General features: G+C 40.6%; 1 protein-coding gene across 1 annotated transcript in view; it reads left to right on the plus strand.

Annotated features, from left to right (window-relative positions):
* Positions 1-21,932, plus strand: part of LOC116689926 (multiple epidermal growth factor-like domains protein 9) — a 38,305-nt gene that overhangs the window by 5,199 nt on the left and 11,174 nt on the right. The window contains exon 3 of the mRNA XM_032516626.1: positions 15,938-16,077. Coding sequence (XP_032372517.1) covers positions 15,938-16,077 — 140 coding nt within the window. The remainder of the gene's footprint in view (positions 1-15,937; positions 16,078-21,932) is intronic.

Here is a 21,932-nt window from a genome sequence, read left to right on the forward strand (position 1 = left end):
TGTGTGTGTGTGTGTATTTATATAACCTAATATGCTTTGTGATGTATGCTCAAGAATCTCACAGGTTTGCGGTGATTCCTGTTTTATTGACTTCTCTGTTTACCATCATGACTGCTGACTCACTATTCTTAACCAGCTGGTTGGGCTGCAAGTAGTCAATTTATTTAATTTTTTAATTTATTAACCAGCTAGGCTAATAAATAGCCTTACCTAGTTGGTTGCAGGCCAAATGTTGGCCTTTTGTTGTAGCTCAAAAACTGACATCCATTTAAGAGTTTGGTCTCATTTTAAACCGCAGTTTTTCACACACGTTAGTAGCGCTGCATGATATATCTTTTTATCGTCATTGTGCTATCAACTTGGGAATAAACACATTGCAAAAGGCTGCAACCTATTGCAAAATATGATTTTTGAACTAGTGGAAAGAGAATGTCAGTAGAAAACTACACTTCATAATGTAACTGTCATTTGTTTAATGGTACTTTTTATGAACAGTTTTCAATTTGATTAATAAAATTATGTTAGAAATGATAATTCTTTTATTCAACAAGCAATTTTCTGTATTTTGGCAGAATCCTGAAATCAGCAGAACCGCAAAACTGAGCATACGTTAATAACTGTTTATTTAGCGCAAATAATATTGTTATCTTTGTTTGGGAGGGGAGAGGGAGACACACCTGATGGAGATCTGCATCTGAGAGTGCACTTCCCTGGTTGCATATGGGTTCCATACACATTTGCTAAGGAACCATGTGATTAGATGGAGGTAACAAAACTGTCCGACAGCCAAGCATAAATTGTTGTGTTTATGTATTAGCTTGTGTTTAAGTTTAGTTGTATTGTTTGAATTGGACATGCCTAAATATATGTGTATATATATATATATATATATATATATATATATATATATATATATATATATATATATATATATAATATATTCAGATGGTAAGCTTATTACATTGTTGTGTGTTGTCACTGTCATCTGTGTATATTTGGTTAGGACCCACGACACTGGCTGAACTTGGACTTAATTTGCATAAAAAGCATGTGATTGGACTTATTTGCATGCAAGTGCATGATCGGGCAGGCACCAACCTTAGTTGTGTATTTATTCACCTTGCCTTCATGAGTAAATGAGAACCAATATGTTGACTATAGAGGGCCTGTGGTTTATGACGGTAAGACCACCACAGCATTCTGCAGTGTGGGAAAAACAAGACCGCTAATTGTGTCACTGTGATCGAAACTTGGAAACAAATCCTGTTTATTACACTGTTGAGATTAGTACAGTATGTATTATGTGTGGAGTGTTTTTTCATTACAAAGCCAGACGTGGCCTCTGGAATATATGAGATATGCCTGCAAAGTGTCAGCAGCTGAAGGAGGACTACCTTTAGCAGCAAAAGTGCCGTGGCCTGCCAAGCCCAAACAGACTGTCTGCTGTGAATTAGTGTTTGTTATCTCATAAAGACTGAAACAAGATGTTCTGGTGCTCAGCTTTGTTCAGTTCATCAAGACACCATAGCCCTGCAGAGTCATTATTCTGCTCATTGAGTAAGGCCATCTTCGCGCAGGCCTCCCTGAAGGCAGCAAAATGTTCTGACGCTGCTTACTCGTTTTAAATTCCGAGCCAGAAAACACACGGCCAACCTTAGATGCAGTTTCCCTCCGCAAGCCACAAGAACTGTGAACTTGCAAAAGAATCTGCGTTGGTTGGTTTAGGAACGTGGTAAAAATAGCAGCTGTACGTGCTGCCTCTAACCATGAAATGGAATGCGGCTACTTTTCAAAAGCTTGAGTCCAATGTCCAATGTGTGGAAGATTTGTTTTGTCATGCTCTGAAAAATATGTCACAATACAGGCTTACATAAGATAGATCCTAACAGGTGTAGTCCTTTGCCTGAAATGCTGTGTTTAGAGGTTAAATTCATGTAGGTGGGAAGGTGCAGGCAGGAGTTATTTTGAAGCTTTCACACAGCTAATACAGTCCTTCTCAGACTGTCTGAGCTCAGCCTGGTCACTGCTAACCCCGCTAGCCTAGCCCCCTTTAGGAGCTTGTCACTGCGAGTTACACAGATTAACCAGCTTTCCTACCCCCAGCCTGCTGCTTAAGGTATCTTTCCCATTAAGTAATGAGGAATCCAGCCAAGATTAAGTCAGTCAGTATTTTACTTCTGTCTAGTTCTATGGGAACACAATGCAATGACGGTGAAAACGGAACCAATCATTTAGTGATTTGTATAGAGCCAACAAGCTGCAGAGACTTCGTCATACCATAAGAAATGTAACACAGTGGGCTTTTTCTGTCTTCATACTGCTAGAGATGCACACTTAGTAGATGAGTTTATAGATTTCATGGAAAAAACACAGGTCATTCATCTACAGACCACAGTCCATGTAAGATATTGTAGCTAAACTGACAAGGTATGTGGACACCAGAACAAAGTTTACAAATTAAACTTTACTGCCATGTATGATGTTTGTTGTCAATGTCATTCCAAAATCAAACCAAAAACAAAATCATAAAAATTGGATTATGTGCCATTGATTGCTTGACAACTGGTACTGCCCAATAGTCCGGCATATTGCCATGTCATAAGTAGAAAATAACCAGCATCTCTGGCAAACAAAATTTGCATTGCCGTGTTGAAACAGGGAATTGTCTTCCCCAAACTGCTGCCACAAAGTTTAAAGGGCACTATTGTCTAAATCACCTTTGTAAACTGTAGCATTAAGAGTCATTCATCATTGGAACTAACCCCAGACCAAAGGTACAAAGGGTCATACAGTGTAGGACACATGCAGGTTAACAGGAGCAGTGATAGCCTTTATATGCGTCTAGTGTTAATTTGCACTTTAGTTACGGTCCCCTAATGTTATAGAATAGATGACAGGCCTTCAAATGTATACTCCAAGAAGAGCTGACTTGGCCAGTGTGCTTTCAGGATTTCACTCCATCATTCTCATTTACAACCAGTTATGATGTCAGGAGTGTTGATAGACTCACCCTGGTAGAAGCATGTTCACTTTCAGATACCTGAGTGCTGACTGTTAGCGCAGCATGACGGAGCAGCTGGAGAGCTCAGATTTTTATTCACAAAAGGCAATCACACATGGGCAACTTAAGCGTGATTTATACTTCTATGTAAAAATCTGGTTCTCCTCCATAAAACTGGGACAGACCCAGGCTCTTGGTAGGCGGTGTCTGACGGGCCAATTGGGGTTGAAATGAATAGTGGCAATAACAGATAACGCTTAAAAGATAATGGAGCACTGACTGAAAATAGTAGTTTGCAGTAGTTCATGGCAAAGCAGGGTACTGTACTGCAGTGCGTCGCAGGATGTAAGGAAAGACACTTTGTTTCTCTCACTATGACTCTAGAGTAGGTACTCCCTCCAAAGACATTGTCTGTTACTTCTCCCTAGCTCTACCACACACTCCTGACACACACACATGCCTGTTCGATGCACACACAAACGCACAAGTATAAACATCAGGCCATTTATGTAGGCTATGGCAAAAGCTCTGCGTGGAGCCTCCGCGCAGCCATAAATCAAGCTTCAGTCTGAGCTGTTAAGGAGTGTTTGCTGTGGTGAAGCAGTCCCACAGATCTCCTCTAAAAGTCTCTCTTTTGTGAAGACTTAATATCTGGATTTTTGCCTGGCTGTGGTTATGATGTGATGCAGACTCTGCTTCATACGCTGAGCTCTGTTAAGAATGTCCCTTGTGTTTTTGAAGTCTATGGTCTGTTGTTGTTGGTGGTGCATTTGTCTGGAAGGCTGGCCAAATATAGATGACATGACATCACAAGGAGATATTTCCAGCAGCTCGGACGGACTGTAATAGAAGACTCTGTTTCAGCTTTCTAAAACATCAATGAAGACGACCGAATTCTGCATCAGTTCCTTCAAATTAAAGAGCAAAACCTTATGTCAAGTGCATATATTTAGCAGAGTCATTCAGCAATATCATACAAAAAGAAAGACTAAGGAAGATCAATTTGTTTTCCTATAACCTCAAAGAAGCAGAAAGCACAGAAGCCAAAACACATTTCTTTTGAGTAACAATCACTCAATACCCTCAAACTATGGATCAGACTCGATTCACTTAAAAGTAAAACCTACTCTGCATTTGGACTCTGCCCTCAAATGGCACCGTTTCTTCTCAGTGTTGGATAATGAAGTTGAGACTGTTGAATTACCCCATGCTCTCTAACAGCAGAAATCCCAGCGCGTACATCAAATTTGGAAACAGCCATCCATTAGTACAAATAAACACCATGCTCATTTCAGGGCCTTGGGTTGTTGATTAACTCAACTTTCACCAGAATTGCTGATAATGACGTGACCTATGCTCACTGGCTCGACGGTGGAGGTTTGTCTTTAGCCAACTAGAACAGGACTCGTTCAGAGGATATGTAGTGTGCATCTGGCAAAAACAAAGCTTGCTGTTACAAATAGATTTTGATAGCCAGCCTTGTCTCTAGGAAATATATCAAAGGCTTATATTATTTTTTTTGGTAGCCAAGGGACCTGTTTCAGGATGGAGGTTTAACAGACTCTGAGTCTGACCATGAGTCGATTTACCCTGAGATTGGAAACTGAGTTTTGCGTTCTAGAACAGCTGATTTGAGTTGGTTCAATCCACTCAGAGTTATACACGTGCACCACCACTAAAAAAAGGCAGCATGAATGGAGCCATGATACTACGATTCACCATGGTAACAACCACAACAGAAATGTGAACATATATTGCTGCTGCAAAAGAGCAAGAATTGACGGGGGAGAAAATTGCTGCTTGAGTCAATGCATAAGTTCCAATATACAGTGGGGCCAAAAAGTATTTAGTCAGCTACTGATTGTGCAAGTTCTCCTAATTAGAAAGATGAGAGAGATCTGTAATTTTCATCATAGGTACACTTCAACTATGAGAGACAAAATGAGAAAAAAAATCCAGGAAATCACATTGTAGGATTTTTAAAGAATTTATTCGTAAATTATGGTGGAAAATAAGTATTTGGTCACCCACAAACAAGGAAGATTTCTGGCTTTCACAGACCTGTAACTTCTTCTTTAAGAAGCTCTTCTGTCCACCACTTGTTACCTGTATTAATGGCACCTGTTTAAACTTGTTATCTGTATAAAATGCATCTGTCCACAGCTTTAAACAGTCAGACTTCAAACTCAACCATGGCCAAGGCCAAAGAGCTGTCGAAGGACACCAGGAAGAAAATTGTAGACCTGCAACAGGCTGGGAAGAGTGAATCTACAATAGACAAGCAGCTTGGTGTGAATAAATCAACTGTGGGAGCAATTTTAAGAAAATTAAAGACCATTGATAATCTCCCTCGATCTGGGGTTCTATGCAAGATCTCATCCCATGGGGTCAAAATTATCATGAGAACGGTGAGCAAAAAATCCCAGAACTACACGGAGGGACCTGATGAATGACCTGCAGAGAGCTGGGACCCAAGGAACAAAAGCTACCATCAGAACCACACTACGCCGAGAGGGACTCAAATCCTGCGGTGCCAGGCGTGTTCCCCCCTGCTTAAGCCAGTACATGTCCAGGCCCGTCTGAAGTTTGCCAGAGGGCATATGGATGATCCAGAAGAAGATTGGGAGAAAACAATGTGGCCAGATGAAACCAAAGTGGAACTTTGTGATAAAAACTCAACTTGTTGTGTTTGGAAGAAGAAGAATTCAGAGTTGCATCCCAAGAACACCATACCTACTGTGAAGCATGGGGGAGGACACCTCATGCTTTGGGGCTGTTTTTCTGCAAAGGGGACAGGAAAACGGATCTGTTTCCAGGGAAGAATGAACGGGGCCATGTATCGTGAGATTTTAAGCCAAAACCTCCTTCCATCAGTGAGAGCCTTGAAGATGAAACGTGCCTGGGTCTTCTAGCATGACAATGATCACAAACACACCGCTCGGGCAACGAAGGAGGGGCTCCGTAAAAAGCATTTCAAGGTCCTAGCCTAGCCAGTCTCCAGACCTCAACCCCATAGAAAATTTGTGGAGGGAGTTGCCCAGCGAGAGCCCCAAAACATCACTGCTCTAGAGATCTGCATGGAGGAATGGGCCAAAATACCAGCTACAGTGTGTGCAAACCTGGTGAAGACTCACACAAACCGTTTGATCTCTGTCATTGCCAACTAAGTTTATGTTACAAAGTATTGAGTTGAACTTTTGTTACTGACCATAATTTACAAATACCACCATAATTTACAAATAAAAAAAATTTGAAAATGTTGTCTCTCATACTAGAAAATAGTAGAAAATTACAGACCGCTCTAATCTTTCTAAGTAGGAGAACTTGCAGTCAGTGGTTGACTAAATATTTTTTGGCCCAACTGTAGTGTATTACTTTCATCTCTAATCACGTATAATATTACTGGTGGAATGATATTGAATTTGTAATGTATCTCATGTAGGTGCAATCCTGCGGGCGAAAAAGTCCTAGGCATACTAATCCCCTTCTGAGCCTGCAGCACCGTCATTAACAGAATTTTAATTCATAATCTTTTATTTCAAAAGGTTTTACATCGTTCACCTGCAATCCTGTGGAACTCCTTTTTTTATGGCTCTCACTGGTTTGTGTCCAGGGAACACGAGAAACATTTTTTTTATTTTTTAATGTTTCAGAGCGAGGCACACTTTTCTGACAACTCTGCATACAGTGGCTTTACTAATATACCCCGCATCACCAATGTTGTAAAGAAAACTCCTGTTTGCAAAAAACGTAATGTGACACAAAGAATGTGCTGGAATGTAAGAGCATGTCCACGATGGGTGACGTTAGCGATATGAGGACAGATAAGGTTAAGTATGTACATATCTGATAGACTGTGAAGAAAAATCATACCATTCAAATAGGTAGTTATCTGGAAATTAGTTTCTAGTCATGGCCTCAATATCATCACCCGACGTATCTCCCTGCAAAGAAAGACAGCTTCTTCATCAACGGGATGGTCATCAAAAGGACATGCGATGTTCGAAAAAAGACTGAGAGAAACGCAAAGTTTATTGAAAATACCTGCTCCCGACCAGGTTAGGATCACAGGCTCAGTTACCATAGTAACTGACTCTGAGGTTTAGTTACCTCTCCTTGGGGCTGGAGTTACCCCCTCTCTCAGGTTTGATTAATCTCCCCTTCTGAAACGGAAAATCCAGAGTTTCCCTCATCTCAGGGTTAACAAACCTAGTTGTTGCTAAATGTAGTTGTGTTTATATTATATTGTGTTTTGTATATGTTTATATATTACGGTTTGACACTATAATTCACATCGTTGAGTATGATATTAAGAGTTATTTCTTGCAGCACTGATGTGTATGGATATTAAGGCATAAAGCTATAATTTGGGAAAATTAATCATGATCAAATACATAACAAGAATAACGGCGGTGACAATGCTAGAAAAAATGGCCACATTCTAAGGCTGAAATAAAAATGCCGGCTGTCGTGGAGAGGAGGACACAGTATTTTTTAAACATGGGAATGAAGGCGTACATTTTTAGACAGTGTATGAAACATGACAGAATTAGTTGTATAACACATTATACATACAGCATTGCTTAAGAAGTTAGGTTTTCATTCAATTTTCGAGCAAGTTTTAAGAGAACCTTTGAAATGTCGCAAAAAATAAATGCTAATTAGGTGCATTTTCATCAACAACTTTGGAGCAAATAAACTGGACTATAGCATAGTTTGGTCAGAAGCTGTTGCTAGAGGCTATGCATGGCTGTAGAAATGTGTGTTGGTGTTGTAAAGTGTAAACTTAGCAAAAGGCAAACCTAGGACAACATAACCAAATAAAAACCAAAACCAGTGTGCCTGTGGAGACAGCCAGAGCAAAGAGAGGGCAAGAGACAGAGCATACAGCTTAAGAAAGCTCAGCACACCGGGCCTAGATGAGCTGAGTTGCTCTAATTAGTGACCTGCAAACGGAAAGGGAAGGTTAGAAACACCCCCCCACAATGTCCACAGCAAAACCACTCATGTCTTAAACCAAAGTAGTGGTCAAACTGTAATTTTGCCCAGATGTTGGTGCTAGATGTAAAGTCAAAGGATCAGTGAAATCATTTGGATTCATCCTCTGGGTTAATTGATTATTGTGTGTTGCCTTTAATGAATTAATGAATAAAATCTGTAACTGTGTCTTTATTCAATGCTCTTAACAACCCTAATGACATTTCCTCCTCTTGTTGGCTCATCATGTGGCATTCTGCCTGCAGTTTTCCTACAAATCATGTTATGTGAAATGTACACACAGTGCATGGCAATATATGACAAAAGAGCTGAATTAACCACTTGTATCCATCATAACATTTGTGTCAGCACTGTATTTGGGTCAGCTCCTGTGGGCATTGTCTGTAAGGCCTTTTTTCACAATATTGTATGGAAGGCGCCACTGTCTGTAATGAAATATTGATTTTGGGTGCAGATGTTTCCGCCTCTGCATCATATGTCTCTGCAGTGGATGCATCATTGCCATCAATCTATCTCTACTCTGCATCCATGCATCCATTGCGGTGTCTGTACTGGGCACAACTGCTAGAGGAAATATAAAAACTTGTTGTATTTTTACACTTTAGTTTAAAACATTATTTTTTCTATTATAGCAGTGCTCCGGGTATATGCTGTTATTGTTTTATATCTAGTTGCTTGTGTTGTGGAATTTCCAGCTTATGAACTCGTGCTGTGTTTGATGAGACAATGGTACCCCAGGTTGTATTCAGGTCAGTGTCCAACATGCAATAACCTCATAACCTTTCCAGGCAGAGGAATACTTCAACTCTGGGCGTCCATAGATGACGAGAGACAGCAGCTGTCTGATAAGACGGTGCTGCTCATCCTGCCAAGGCCATAGAGAAAGTAAACACAAAACACATTTTTTCTGTGTTGAGACATTTGGGCACCCGCAATACCTTTGTTTTCGTTTGAAGGTTTGGCTAAACTTAATGCCTCCGGCATGAGTTTAAAGTACCTTTAGGAAGACAGAAGTTTCCCCGACCCTGAGTTGAGCTGCTCATGAGATTTTCCTTAATAACTTTGACAATATACTGTGTGTGTGTGTGTGTGTGTGTGTGTGTGTGTATGTATATATATATATATATATATATATATATATATATATAATATAGCTATATTAATATATAGAAAAAAACCCTTGCAAACCTTTTTTGCAATTTTTATTGTTGTCTTAAATATATGTTGCAAAGAAACTCCCGCACGTTGTCTAATTTGCAAAAAGGTTAATTGTAGGCAACATTTTGGTACTAGACCATATTCAGGCAAAATCTCACATTTTTGATGCAGTCAGACAGCGTGCAGGAGTTTCTTTGCAACTTTTGACCTGATTGTGATATGTATATGCAAAGTATTTTTTTGTACTCAAATATCTGTAAAATTCTTTTAAGAGTCAAACAGGAGCTGGTTTCGCAGTTTGAAACTGAAATGTAAAGCAACAGCACCTGCTTTCAGTCATGCATTTGACAAGCGTGTGTCGCTGCCTAATCAAGTGGAAGTAGGGAGCTCGCTCCCAGCATCCTGCTGTCACCAGAAAGCAGCAGCGGGCAGCAAGACTGCAGTGTTAGAGCCACGTGTCCAGCTCCTGACTGATGGCCACACTCAGGCGACCTGCAGTCAGTGGGCTTCACTGCACTGCCCCATCTGTGGCTGGGTGTGCAGTGCAGATACACAGATGTGCAGGACTTATACTGCCTTCTGAATAAATGCCTCACAGCTGGGCTGAATCGAATTGCAATTTTTCTGCCAAATATTGCGATTATTTGTAAGGTATAGCTACATTTAATATTAACTGTGTACAAGATAAAACATGTCCTGGAGCATTATAACATAAAACACCATTTAACTGCTTTATATTCTTATATTAGGATGAGAACATGGATATGAACTGCCAGCAATAAGTGTTTTTCTGTTAATGAGCATGGAACATTGAACAGTCAAACACAGAACATTTATTACAAAAGCTAGAGTTATAATAATAAAAACTATTGTAATAAAAACATCAGTATTTTCCTGTAAACCAAACTTCAGATAAGCCTCAGTTCAATAGCAGCATCTACGTTTTGCACATTCTACCATCATGTTAAATAAAGTAATTGAAGAATAAATTAATAATCCACTGAAAAAGTAAATTTCTGTTAACAATCTGTGATATGTACTGCATATTCAGCATTTATCTTGTAAATATAATAATAAAAAAAATAATAAGAAATGGTACACCCAAACATTCAAAATTCAAATTTGATTATTCGCTGTCTTCACGATTAGCTAATCTCATTCATTTAAATCCCGATTTCAATTTGAAAACAGTTAATTGCTCAGCCCTACCTCATAGTTATTCATTGATTTTCCGACCCTACTGTAATGTGTTTAGCATAGCTTAGCACAAAGACTGGAAACGGAGAGACTATCGAGCTTCCAACCCTAGCTCCTCCAAAAGGGAAAAATTACGGTAAATTATTTTCAACAACTGCCAAGTTTCACATTTGCTCATCGTATCCATTTTGTATTGATTGTATCCACTTTGTATACATTATACCCATTATATTTACTGAACATGTACAGTATAGAAATAGAGATTGTGGTTGTAGGAGCAGTAAACAATGGACCTATTTAACTCTGTCCAGTGCCTGAATGCAGCATAACTTTCACAGGGTTGCTGGCTTTGCGCTCTATTGTACCTCTACTGTCAACACTGTAGCCTTTTGTCTAAAAACTTTATCTCTCTTTAATATGTGGACGTGTCCACACTTGTGTTGAGGACTCTGGCTGCCATCCAGCAATGCAACTAAACGTGCTTGTTGTAGTTCCCTGTTTTATTTTTGACAACTATTCACTTCTTGTTAATTAAACTGGCGACCACATCCTTGTTGCACAGAGGATGTTTGCAACTTTCTGCCCTTGTCCGACACATGTTACAGCCGATGGCCAGCGCTTTGGCGGCAGCCGTAGAAATGGGGTTAAGCTTTTTTGCCCATGTTATACTGACCTACTTAACATGCAGATCTGACGCAGAGCGGCTGGGCATGTGCAGGGAAATCACACAGAAACCATAACAACCCCCCTCCTCTTGGCCAAGAGGGCACAAATTAACAGCAGCCTTACAAATCACTGAGGGAGAAGGTTTCAGCATCTCACAAGTTTGTTTGGATTAGGGCTGCACAATACAGTATATTGTGTTTTTTATCATCATTGCAATATCAACTGGTGCAATAAACGCATCATTACATTTTTTGTGTTGAAAGTTGAAAGAAAATATCAGCAGAAAACTGCACTTCACACTGTAACTGTTATTCAATTCAATGTTCAATTTGTTCAATAAAAGAATGTTGGCATGTCATTTGCTTTAACGCAACAAGAATTTTAGCTGAATACTGGAAGCCGCAGAAAGGCAGAGAAAAAGAAAAAGAAATAAATACCCTAAAATGCCCAAAAAATAATTTTCAAGGTCATACCACAAACTGAAATGCACAGGCTTTTAACAGTAGATTGCACAGGAGGCTGTTTAAATATGAATTAACCTAGAAGAAGATATCCGTCACTATTGTTAAAAATTGTTCCTATGTTATATGATGAATTATTTTATCTTTAAACCTAAAGTTTTGCATTTTTAAATTGAACTATATAAATCTCAACAATTGTGAATTCAAAAACGGATGATCAGTGTGCTCATGATGCCCCGTGTGATTTATTATCCTGATTGCTCTTTTTTGCAATGGGAAAATATTGTGTAAGGTGCTCGTGTGGGTGTTTCGCCTGACTTCAACACAGTACAACAGAGATGGTAAAATATGCGTGCCGCACAAAGTGTGTAGCGTTTTCTGGTTCAAGATGTGGTTGTTCTGATGGCACTTTGAAACTAAGCCCTTTGCAGGCAGTAAGTGGAGTTTTGGCTCACTTTGACAATTGGACATTTTCTCTCTGGCTTCATTGCATTAGGGTCACAATGCTGCACGTGGATGTTTGTTGTTACTGTGGGTATTTGTGTGTGTGTGTGTGTGTGTGTGTGTGTGTGTGCGTGTGCGTGTGCGTGTGCGTGTGCGTGTGGCCGGAAGAATGGGGACTGTTGATCCCCCAGCCTTGTCCCAAGCAGTGCCCATGCCCCACTAAGCATCGCCGTAGGCCTCTTCATTTGCATTAAGAGCACTTGTTTTAACAAAGCCCTGATTGTACGAAGCCCCACGCACACGCTCTTGGAAAATCCCAGTCGCTCTTGATTTACTTCACTTGTTTTGAAGTCATTGTCCTCAGATTATGTTTCTGAGTCCATTGTCTGGGTGTGAGGGCTGATGAGCCTTGAGTTAGCATTGTGCTTTCTCCTAGCAAATTACCTTGAGTATGGGTGGGGATCGCAGAGCCATGGATGATTTCTCAGTGGGAAGAAATAGAACCTCTCACTGTCACTTACTATTCCCTCATGCATTAATGAGCATGAATCTATTTAACAGCCAGCTACACCGATCAACGAGAGTGCTGATCCAAACTGGGAGAGATACATTAACAAATGAAATAAGTTATTTATATGTGTATTATTGCTGGGATACTGTAATTGGATTTAACTCTACTGGAGCATTTTTTGAGGCATTACCACATGAAGCCAATAAAAGGCTTTAATGCTCATTACTCAGATTTCTTGTATTTAGTACAGATATAGCACTGATACTCGATGTTTGAGGCAGTTATTTCTATCAATATTTGGGAGTGTTAACGATATTTTGACAGATAGTATATTTTTAACTAATAACACAACAACAAACTATCTTGATACAGATCTTTTACTTTTTTTAAAGAACTGTGATCGCAATATATACTTATCACAACATGTTTTAGTGTAAATATGTACTTGTCAGTGCTCTTTTGTGGATAAACTATGTAAAGGTGACACTTTTTCTAAATTACCTACGACCTAGTTGAGATTATAAATGAAGTTGTTCCAATACCAGTATTGGAAATACCTCCAATACTGCCTAAAATGCTGGTATCTGTATCAGCAAGTGTACGAGTCTATGCACCAATCCGATACCTAGTAATTTAGACCCAAGACCCAGGACCCAGGACCCAGGACCCATTGATACTACATATGGATGGTAATTGACCTGAAGCCTGGTAACTGACAAACATGCAGTTTAGTTACAACAATAACGAGCAGCTGAAAACTATCCATAAACTAACAGAAACACATGCTTGTCTTTATGGGCACATTGATTCCATGGCTGCACGGACGATTGTGTGCTGAAATCACTGGAGCCGCTAATTAAAATTACTGGAGTGGCTTCCTTCCTGTCGCTGTAATGTGACAGGGAGACAGATGGTTAAATTCAGAGTATTTTCAGGGAGAGTAGTGCAGTGCCCGTTTAGAGCGCGTGCCTATTCAGAAAGGGCAGATTGCTTGGTTCACAGTATTTTTTTCTCCACAAAGTAATCTAACTATAAGCATGGTTAAATCAGTTGCGGCTTGGCTGCAGCACATGTAGAGATTCGGTTAGGGGAAGGAGAGAGCCCGGTTCAGCCTGCTGGAGAAGCCGCCACAGTGCCTAGCGATGGGCCCTGGGCGAGAGGAGGCAGCCAGGCTCAGCCTTAAAACAGCGTGCTGAATGGCCGGGGAAATGTACGTGACCGCCGGCAACAATGTGCTGGAGAGCTCAAGAGCCTTGGCGTTCATCTAACACGTGTCTGTGTATGATTGTTTTTGTATGTACGGTAGACAGCTTTCAGTTTTTGGCGGATGACCACTTTGTGGTAAATGACACTGGTAGCCGGTGAACCGCAATCACTAAGCCTTTTAGTTCTAGGTATGTATCAACTCCCCCACCCCCTCTGCTGTCCTGCGCATGTGTGTGTTTAGTCTGGCTCAATCCTTCTTATGGTCCTGACACACAACCCAGTAATCAGCTGTCGGACAGTCTGGCGAGGTCAGTGACTCGAGTCTATTTGGTGTGTTCCGTTGGAGGGGCCGGCGGCCTTAATTTTGGCCGACCTGCCATGCTTGGTCAGAAGGCAGGCACTGCCGTCAGTTGGACTCAAATGAGCAATCTGATTGATGGAGTGCTAACCTGGAACCCGGATGGAATGCTAAACCGGAAGGGGGATGAGCGTGACTAGAGTTTCTCAAAATCTGACAAAAATATTTCAAACTGACCTTTGTCAATCTGAAATTAAAACAGATTCAATAACTGCATGGCCTATTTCTCGCTTAAAAGGTTTTCAGAAACATGTTTTGGTAAACTATTTTAGTAAAATATGAGATCGTATTCTGAACAAGCTCTTTAGTTGCATATCCACTTAGCTCTTCAAGCAGCGTTTGTTCAAGATGCAGGTTGTGGTTAATGGGCTCTATTTCTTCTGTAGGAAGTACTTCCAATAAAAACTATGCACAGTGTGGTTTGTGTATTAGCCAATATATAGTTTATATTGTAATTTGAGAGGAAGTCAGAAAAAAACCCAACATCTTCTCTCATTGGTTCTCTATTTATTATAAGTAATAAAACAAGGATTACAAGACACACGCCAATGTGGGCCATTCTACTTCACCCTGGAGCTCCGTAGAATGGCCCCGGTTACCTAAATCAGACTACTCGGCTGTAGTCTTCTCCTGTTGGTTGGCTGGGGCAAGGTCCTTTTGGCCCCCTGGTGGCGCTCATGTAACTTTTACATGACTTGTCACATGACCACACTGACACTATGTCTCTCATCCTGTCTCTAGGTATTTTGTTCTTTTCCACTGTCCCATACTGATGTAACCTGTCAATACCAGCTCATCATGTGTTAACAGGGAGGGTAATGATCTAAACAAGCTTGCACACACATTGCAAAGAGCATCATTGATTATCTAATCCAGTTTACACACATATTGCAATGAGCACCATTGATTATCTAGTCAAGCTTGCACACACACACACACACATATTAGAATTAGCACCACTGCTCTTCTATATTTTTTTTCCACGGTTCCTATAAACCTCTCAGTAATGTCACTTTTGTATTTAGGCACATTAGCATGTTAACTTTAATTTATTGCTTCACAATATCCATGACGTTCCACTTCTGGAATTTCTTTTGAACGTACACATGTTCCACCAAAAAGTTCCTTCCCGAGGTTATTTTGCAGCTTAGTGCCCGAGACAATTGTGATTTGGTTTAAAGAAATGGCAATAAAACAGAACACGTTTTTTCTCAAACGCTGTGAGGACTAGCCAGACCCTCCTCCGCAGGTCTGGCAAAGCAATACTATCCAATATGTGCAACAAAGTTTTTGGAAAGACATACTAACGTAGAATCTTTCAAATGTAATTGCTCAATGCTTTGATCAACGCGTTGGTGGTGCAAAGATTCATCAGTTAGTTGTCATCTATTAAATTAATCGCCAACTGTTTTGACGATCAACTAATCAATTTGAGTATTTTTTTATGAAAACAATTACAGATTATCTGATACCAGGTCCTTAAATATTTTCTAGACTCTTCACTATGACAGTAAACTGAATTTATATTTCAACAATGGAAATAATTAAATATTTCTAAACTAGGCTAATCTGTATAGCTACACTAGCTGTAGGTAAGCTCATGTGTTTTGTAGTTTTGGTAGACAGATCCTTTATGTACAGACAAAATTAAAGCAGATTTGCTGCAGTGTGGTGCTGGACACCAGCCTTTAATCCTGCGATCTAGATAGCTCTGAACTGTTAGTGCTTCCCACATGCTTCATTTCTGGAACAGAGTTATAGAAAGCAGATGGGTGAATAGGAGAACCTGCAGGAAGTCAAGTGTAGAAACAGTCTGGACATCAGCTACCATGACTGCCATCCAAAAGCAAAGACCGGCTGTGGGTTGATGTAATGAAATGTTCTCTGGGACTGCATTTTACACACTATTTATATTTCTTCTGTTCTGCCCCTTTCAGCTCAGGGATTTGTAAGTGCAAGACGGGAGTGTATGGACCAAAGTGTGATGAGTGCCACCCGGGCTTTTTCCACTTCAGCAGCACTGGCTGCCGGCCTTGCCAGTGTCGGAACCACACAAACTACTGCCATCCACAGTCTGGTGAGTCTGATGAGGACACCCAGTACATTTTAAAATGTTACACTCTTTAGACTATGTTGTGACAATCATCCAGCTACAGTGTTTCCCACAGAATTAGATTCTCTTTGCGGTGGTAGCTGACCTAGGGGTTTGGGGGTCCACGCGCCGAAAGAGGTGCAGATTTCTTATAATAATTGTACTCCAAACATTTGTGGCAACTTTGTATAACAGCTTAAATAGACAAGCTGCCCACAGCGCCATCCTCAAGGCTATAAGCGTGCACGGGCTGTTACAGCATACAATTTAATCTTTCAACAACCAAAAAAAATTTGTAATTCTGTTCAACAGCCAGATGCTGTTCACGTCTTTGTGACTTTCTGCCTGCAAGATGAAAAAAATAGATACTTATAAGTAGGGATGAGCGAGTACAGCATTATCTGTATCTGTATCTGTATCTGTTTACCACATGAATTATCTGTATCCGGATCCGTACTCGGAGTGGGCGGGGCCTAAACCAGAAGTGGTCATATTTAACCAGGAAGTGGGTCAGGTTCTCTTGAAATGTGCGGGGCTTTAACCGGTATGTTAATTTAAGCATGCAATTGATATGAGTTGATCAAAAATAGTTATATTTATTGCTGATTTGAAAACTATTTACATGACAGCATTGAGCTTCAGCTCTAAATCTGAGGCCATGGTTCTCAGCAGGAAACCGATGGAGTGCTTTCTTCGGGTAGGGAGTGAGTCCTTACCCCAAGTGAAGGAGTTTAAGTACCTTGGGGTCTTGTTCGCAAGTGAGGGGACTATGGAGCGTGAGATTGGTCGGAGAATCGGAGCAGCTGGTGCGGTATTACATTCTGTTTATCGCACCGTTGTGACGAAAAGAGAGCTGAGCCAGAAGGCAAAGCTCTCGATCTACCGGGCAATTTTCGTTCCTACCCTCACCTATGGTCATGAAGGCTGGGTCATGACCGAAAGAACGAGATCCAGGGTACAAGTGGCCGAAATGGGTTTCCTCAGGAGGGTGGCTGGCGTCTCCCTTAGAGATAGGGTAAGAAGCTCAGTCATCCGAGAGGAGCTCGGAGTAGAGCCGCTGCTCCTTCGCGTTGAAAGGAGCCAGTTGAGGTGGTTCGGGCATCTGGTAAGGATACCTCCTGGGCGCCTCCCTAGGGAGGTGGTCCAGGCACGTCCAGCTGGGAGGAGGCTTCGGGGAAGACCTAGGACTAGGTGGAGAGATTATATCTCCAACCTGGCCTGGGAACGCCTCGGGATCCCCCAGTTGGAGCTGGTTGATGTGGCTCGGGAAAGGGAAGTTGGGGGTCCCCTGCAGGAGCTGCTGCCCCCGCGACCCGATATCGGATAAGCGGATGAAGATGGATGGATGGATGGACTTTGTGAGAAAGAAATTGTGGCAGAGAATTGTGATATCAATTCTAAGCTAAGAAGTCGTGATTCATATTTTTCCCCAAATCGTGCAGGCCTACTTACAGACTTACTAGTTGTTTTGTGATTTGCCTTTAGCCACTTAAGCGTGATTTATGGTTCTGCGTTAAATCGACACCTTGGCTACATACGTACAATAGGTACGTAGTGACGTGCACCTCTCAAAAGATGTAACTACACTCTGCGGCAACACAGACTGTAACAATTGTGATTGGTCCGCTCTGCTGTGTCTTGGCAGCATTGTATTTCCCCCAACTCATTTCCTGGTTGTCCTTCTCCATAATAACATTAATTTAGGAAAAGGGTTAACTTTTCCTGCTACAGTTTCTGACACTTTGTTTCTCACACTATGGCTCTAGAGTTTTTATGCACCCCAAAGATTATCACCATCACTCTCTTACTTGCTCTACCACACACTCCCCACACACTCCCCCCAACACACACACACAAACACACACGGCAACCCTGCTATTCTCTTAAAGAGATCGACGTACACACTAACGCACAAGTATAAACTTCAGACCACTTACGTAGGCTACGGAGAAAGCTCTGCGTGGAGCCTCAACAGAACCATAAATCACACTTAAGTCATGGTATCCACATAATTGGTGATAATCTAATAAAACTTTAATTGTGTTAATATTTTGTGGGAGCACCGATAGTCAATCCTACAATATCGCTGCAAGAGCGCCATCAATGTATTTGGTCAAAAATATCCTGATATTTGACTTTTTTCCCATATGGCCCAGCTCTACATGTAAAGGAGGATTGCTGCTCAGGCTTTGAGAGCAGTGACAGGCAGGGGGAAAGGAGGAGGGGGGGCAGTTATAATGCAAGGGCAGATGGAGTGCTGAAGCCTTGCCTGGCCTCGGTGTTCACAGTACTGTGAGTTAACACGGCTCAGGTTCTACAGACCGACTCTGGCCTCCCCACACTCACACAATAACACATTGTGCAAATGCAAATGATACAGTATCCCAAACACTGTGGGCCTTAGATTAACATGACAGGGACTCATCATATCCAACAGGACAGAGGCAGATGGTCTCCACACTGACCTTCAACTGAAATATTTAAAGAATGCAGAGAAAAATGAAACTTTTCGGTTCATCATTGAGAACATTTTTTAGAGCTGCAAAAATGTTGTTTTGAAAATCAATTAATCGGTTTGAAACGGTTAAAAATGATCAGATTGCAGCTTGTTAAATGTGAATAATTTATAGTTTCTTTTCTCCTCTGTGACCTTAACATGAATATATTTGAAGTTGTGGACAAAAACAAGACATTTGAGGACATCGTCTTGGGCTTTGGGAAACACTGATCCACATTTATCACCATTTACTGACATTTTATGGACCAAACAACTAATCAGTTAATCCAGAAAATAATCAAACTAGGTTGCTGCCCAAATCTTTTTTTTTTTCTTTTTTTTTTTTACAATAACACAGATTTTACTTTAGAATTTGTCTCTAAAACCTTGAGTGCACATGATTTAAAGATCTTGAAGATCTGCTCTATCAAATGGGGGTTTCTGGAATGCAGTATGCTGCTTCAATTGATATAATAACTTCAAACTTTATTATTTATTGAAGTTTTGGCATTGTAGGCCTTTATTTGTTAGGAAAGCTTAAACACAGATGGGGAGAGAGAGGGGGAATGCCATGCAGCATGGGCTGCAGGTTGGAATTGAACGTGGGGCCGCTGCTTCGAGGACTGAGCCTCTGTACTGTACATGGAGCGGACGCTCTAGCACACGTGTCAGACTCAAGGCCTGCGGACCCCTCACAAATTTTGATCCAACCTGCAAATCAATTTTAGTTGTGCGCCAAATCAAGAAGACAGGAAAATGTTTGGAAACCACAATTACGCTTCAGTCAAAGCCCAATTTGGCAGATTTGCCAACTTTGAGACTCAGAAATTCCCACATAAGCAGAGAGTTTTCACATTCAGGCTGTGCAACAGGTTGCTGTGAGTCGAATGTGTGGTAGCCTACTTTAAAAAAATCTGAATGCATTGTTTTGCTAAATTCTATGATGACTTTTTTAGGGCTTTTTTTTTACCAAATTGTCTGTGAAAGTGCTATATGAGACATGCAATAATACAGCCAAAGATATTTTACTTTTTCCGATTAAATTAAATCATGTCAATAAACTGTACATATCTGGCCCATTGTGTGATTCTCATTTTCCAGTGTGGCCCTTTGTGAAATTGAGTTTGACACCCCTGTTCTACCAAGTGAGCCACCCAGGCGCCCCATGAGTACAAACTTTAATTTGGTCTAATTTCACTCGGAGAACCCCTAATTTATCAACAAAAGTTGTGTGAAAGCAGTTATTTCTCATCACTGGTCTACAATTTGGTGTAGGGAGGCATTTTCCTCCAAGCCAAACCTGTCTGCGACCAAGGATGTAGCCTGTAATAGAGGGTTTGCCGCAGTGACTCTAATGTAACATATTAGCAGCTCCTCTGTTGACACTGGGTCAATGCGTGGTTGGGAGGGGAGCTTGCTGACTCCTTCACAGCTCATGGTTGAAATGGCTGTTGAGCAGAGCACCAGCATGTGGACAGGTTTAGTCATGTCCGCATAACCTCTTTCTATGATTATGGAGGCACAACAACTCAACCACTGACAGAGACTACACACATCCACGCATATTTACAATAACAACAACAACAACAACTAAATGTGCTGTGGCGCTCTTCCAGTCTTAACAACTGCTCAAAGCGCTTTTACATCTACAGGGAACATTCACACACATTCATACACTGTGGCCGGGGCTGCCGTACAAGGTGCCACCTGCTCATCAGATAAACATTCATACACATTCACACTCCGATGCGCAGCACCAGGGGCAACTCGGGGTTCAGTGTCTTGCCCAAGGACACTTTGACAATGACTGCAGGGGCGGGGATCGAACCACCAACCTTCTAATTGGCAGGCAACCGCTCTACCACTGAGCCACAGCCGCCCTAACTAATGACTTTATTGTGAGAATATAAAGTTGTTTATGTACCAAGTAAGTATTGATATAAAAGCAAACTCATACTATAAAATTGGCCTAATGTCACATTAAATTTAAATTCATTTTATCCAAAGCAACTGACCATAAGTTAATTCAAGAAGTGCAAGAATTATGCAAGTATATCAACTTCATAAAAAATGCTGAACTAGAATAGAATACAGTTAATTGTCCCAGAGGGGAAATTTGTCTTTGTCATACTGCTACAATCTGTTGCTTCACAATACAAACATGGAACAGAAAAAACATTCTAAAATTGACATAAAAACATAAACATAAGATCATAAGATCAACAATGCATCTTAGGACATAAAGGAAGGACACAATCAACTGTACAGACAATGCAACATTTTAAAAAGTGACTTTTATCATTAAAGTGCAAAATGCAAAAAGTGCTGGTGTATTTGTTGAACTGCTTCAAGTGCTTCATTTAGAGACTATACTCGGAATTCCTGCAGGGTGGTCACCAAGTTAAGTTTTAAGTACAGAAAAGTACTTGCACATACTACAAAATACTGCACATCTATAACGTGAGACAGGTGCGTTGCATGGGCGATCAGTAGGTCAGAAGTTGCAGACATTGTCTAACTTGCAAAAAATAAATGTAATAGTGGGCAATGTTTTGGTACTAGACCTTTATCTGGAAACAGGAATGAAGAGAGTTTCTTTGCTCTTGAAAGTAAAAAAAAGAAAAAAGAAATTTCATAACATGAATTCAACATATTAGCAAATATGAATCAGCCTATTTGTGAAAAAAAGACGTTGATGGTAGGCTTACTGGTAAGGTAGTCACTAAGATCCACGGATACAGATCATCCTAAGGATTCACTGTGCCACATGTATGTTTAACATTAAAACATATATATTAAAACAATTTAAAAACTCATGGAAACAATTATTTTTATAGCTTAGTTTGCTATGCACTAAAAAGGTATGTATAAAGGCTTTAGAATTTTATAGCAGGCCGAGTTAAATATGCAAAAAACTTAATTTTATAAAAATATTTAGTACGGGGTCCCTGCTGCATCCCTCTCTCAGATAAAGGGTCCTTGGCTTAAAAACCATTGATGAAGTTTTCAGTCCGGGTTTACATTCTGCGACAGAAGATGTGTAGACTGTCTGCGGAGTTCGTTTCCACTATTGTGGAGATAGGACAGCAAACCGTTGAGATATTGGTGAAAATATTACAATGAACAATATCATTAGTTTTGCAAGGCAGTTAAGAAAATATGGCTGTGACTATGTTAACTTCATGTAATATGAATGAAGCTTGTGAGAGGAAGATTTCCTCTCCATGTTTGAAATAATAATTGAATTGTTATTTGCAGTTAATATTCTCCTAAAAGTACGCTCAAATTAAAACATGCATGCAAAGATAAAGGACCATGCAAGTTAATAACTCTCTATCAAGGA

Source organism: Etheostoma spectabile, chromosome 5 (genome assembly GCF_008692095.1).
Source record: "Etheostoma spectabile isolate EspeVRDwgs_2016 chromosome 5, UIUC_Espe_1.0, whole genome shotgun sequence".
NCBI lineage: Eukaryota > Metazoa > Chordata > Actinopteri > Perciformes > Percidae > Etheostoma > Etheostoma spectabile.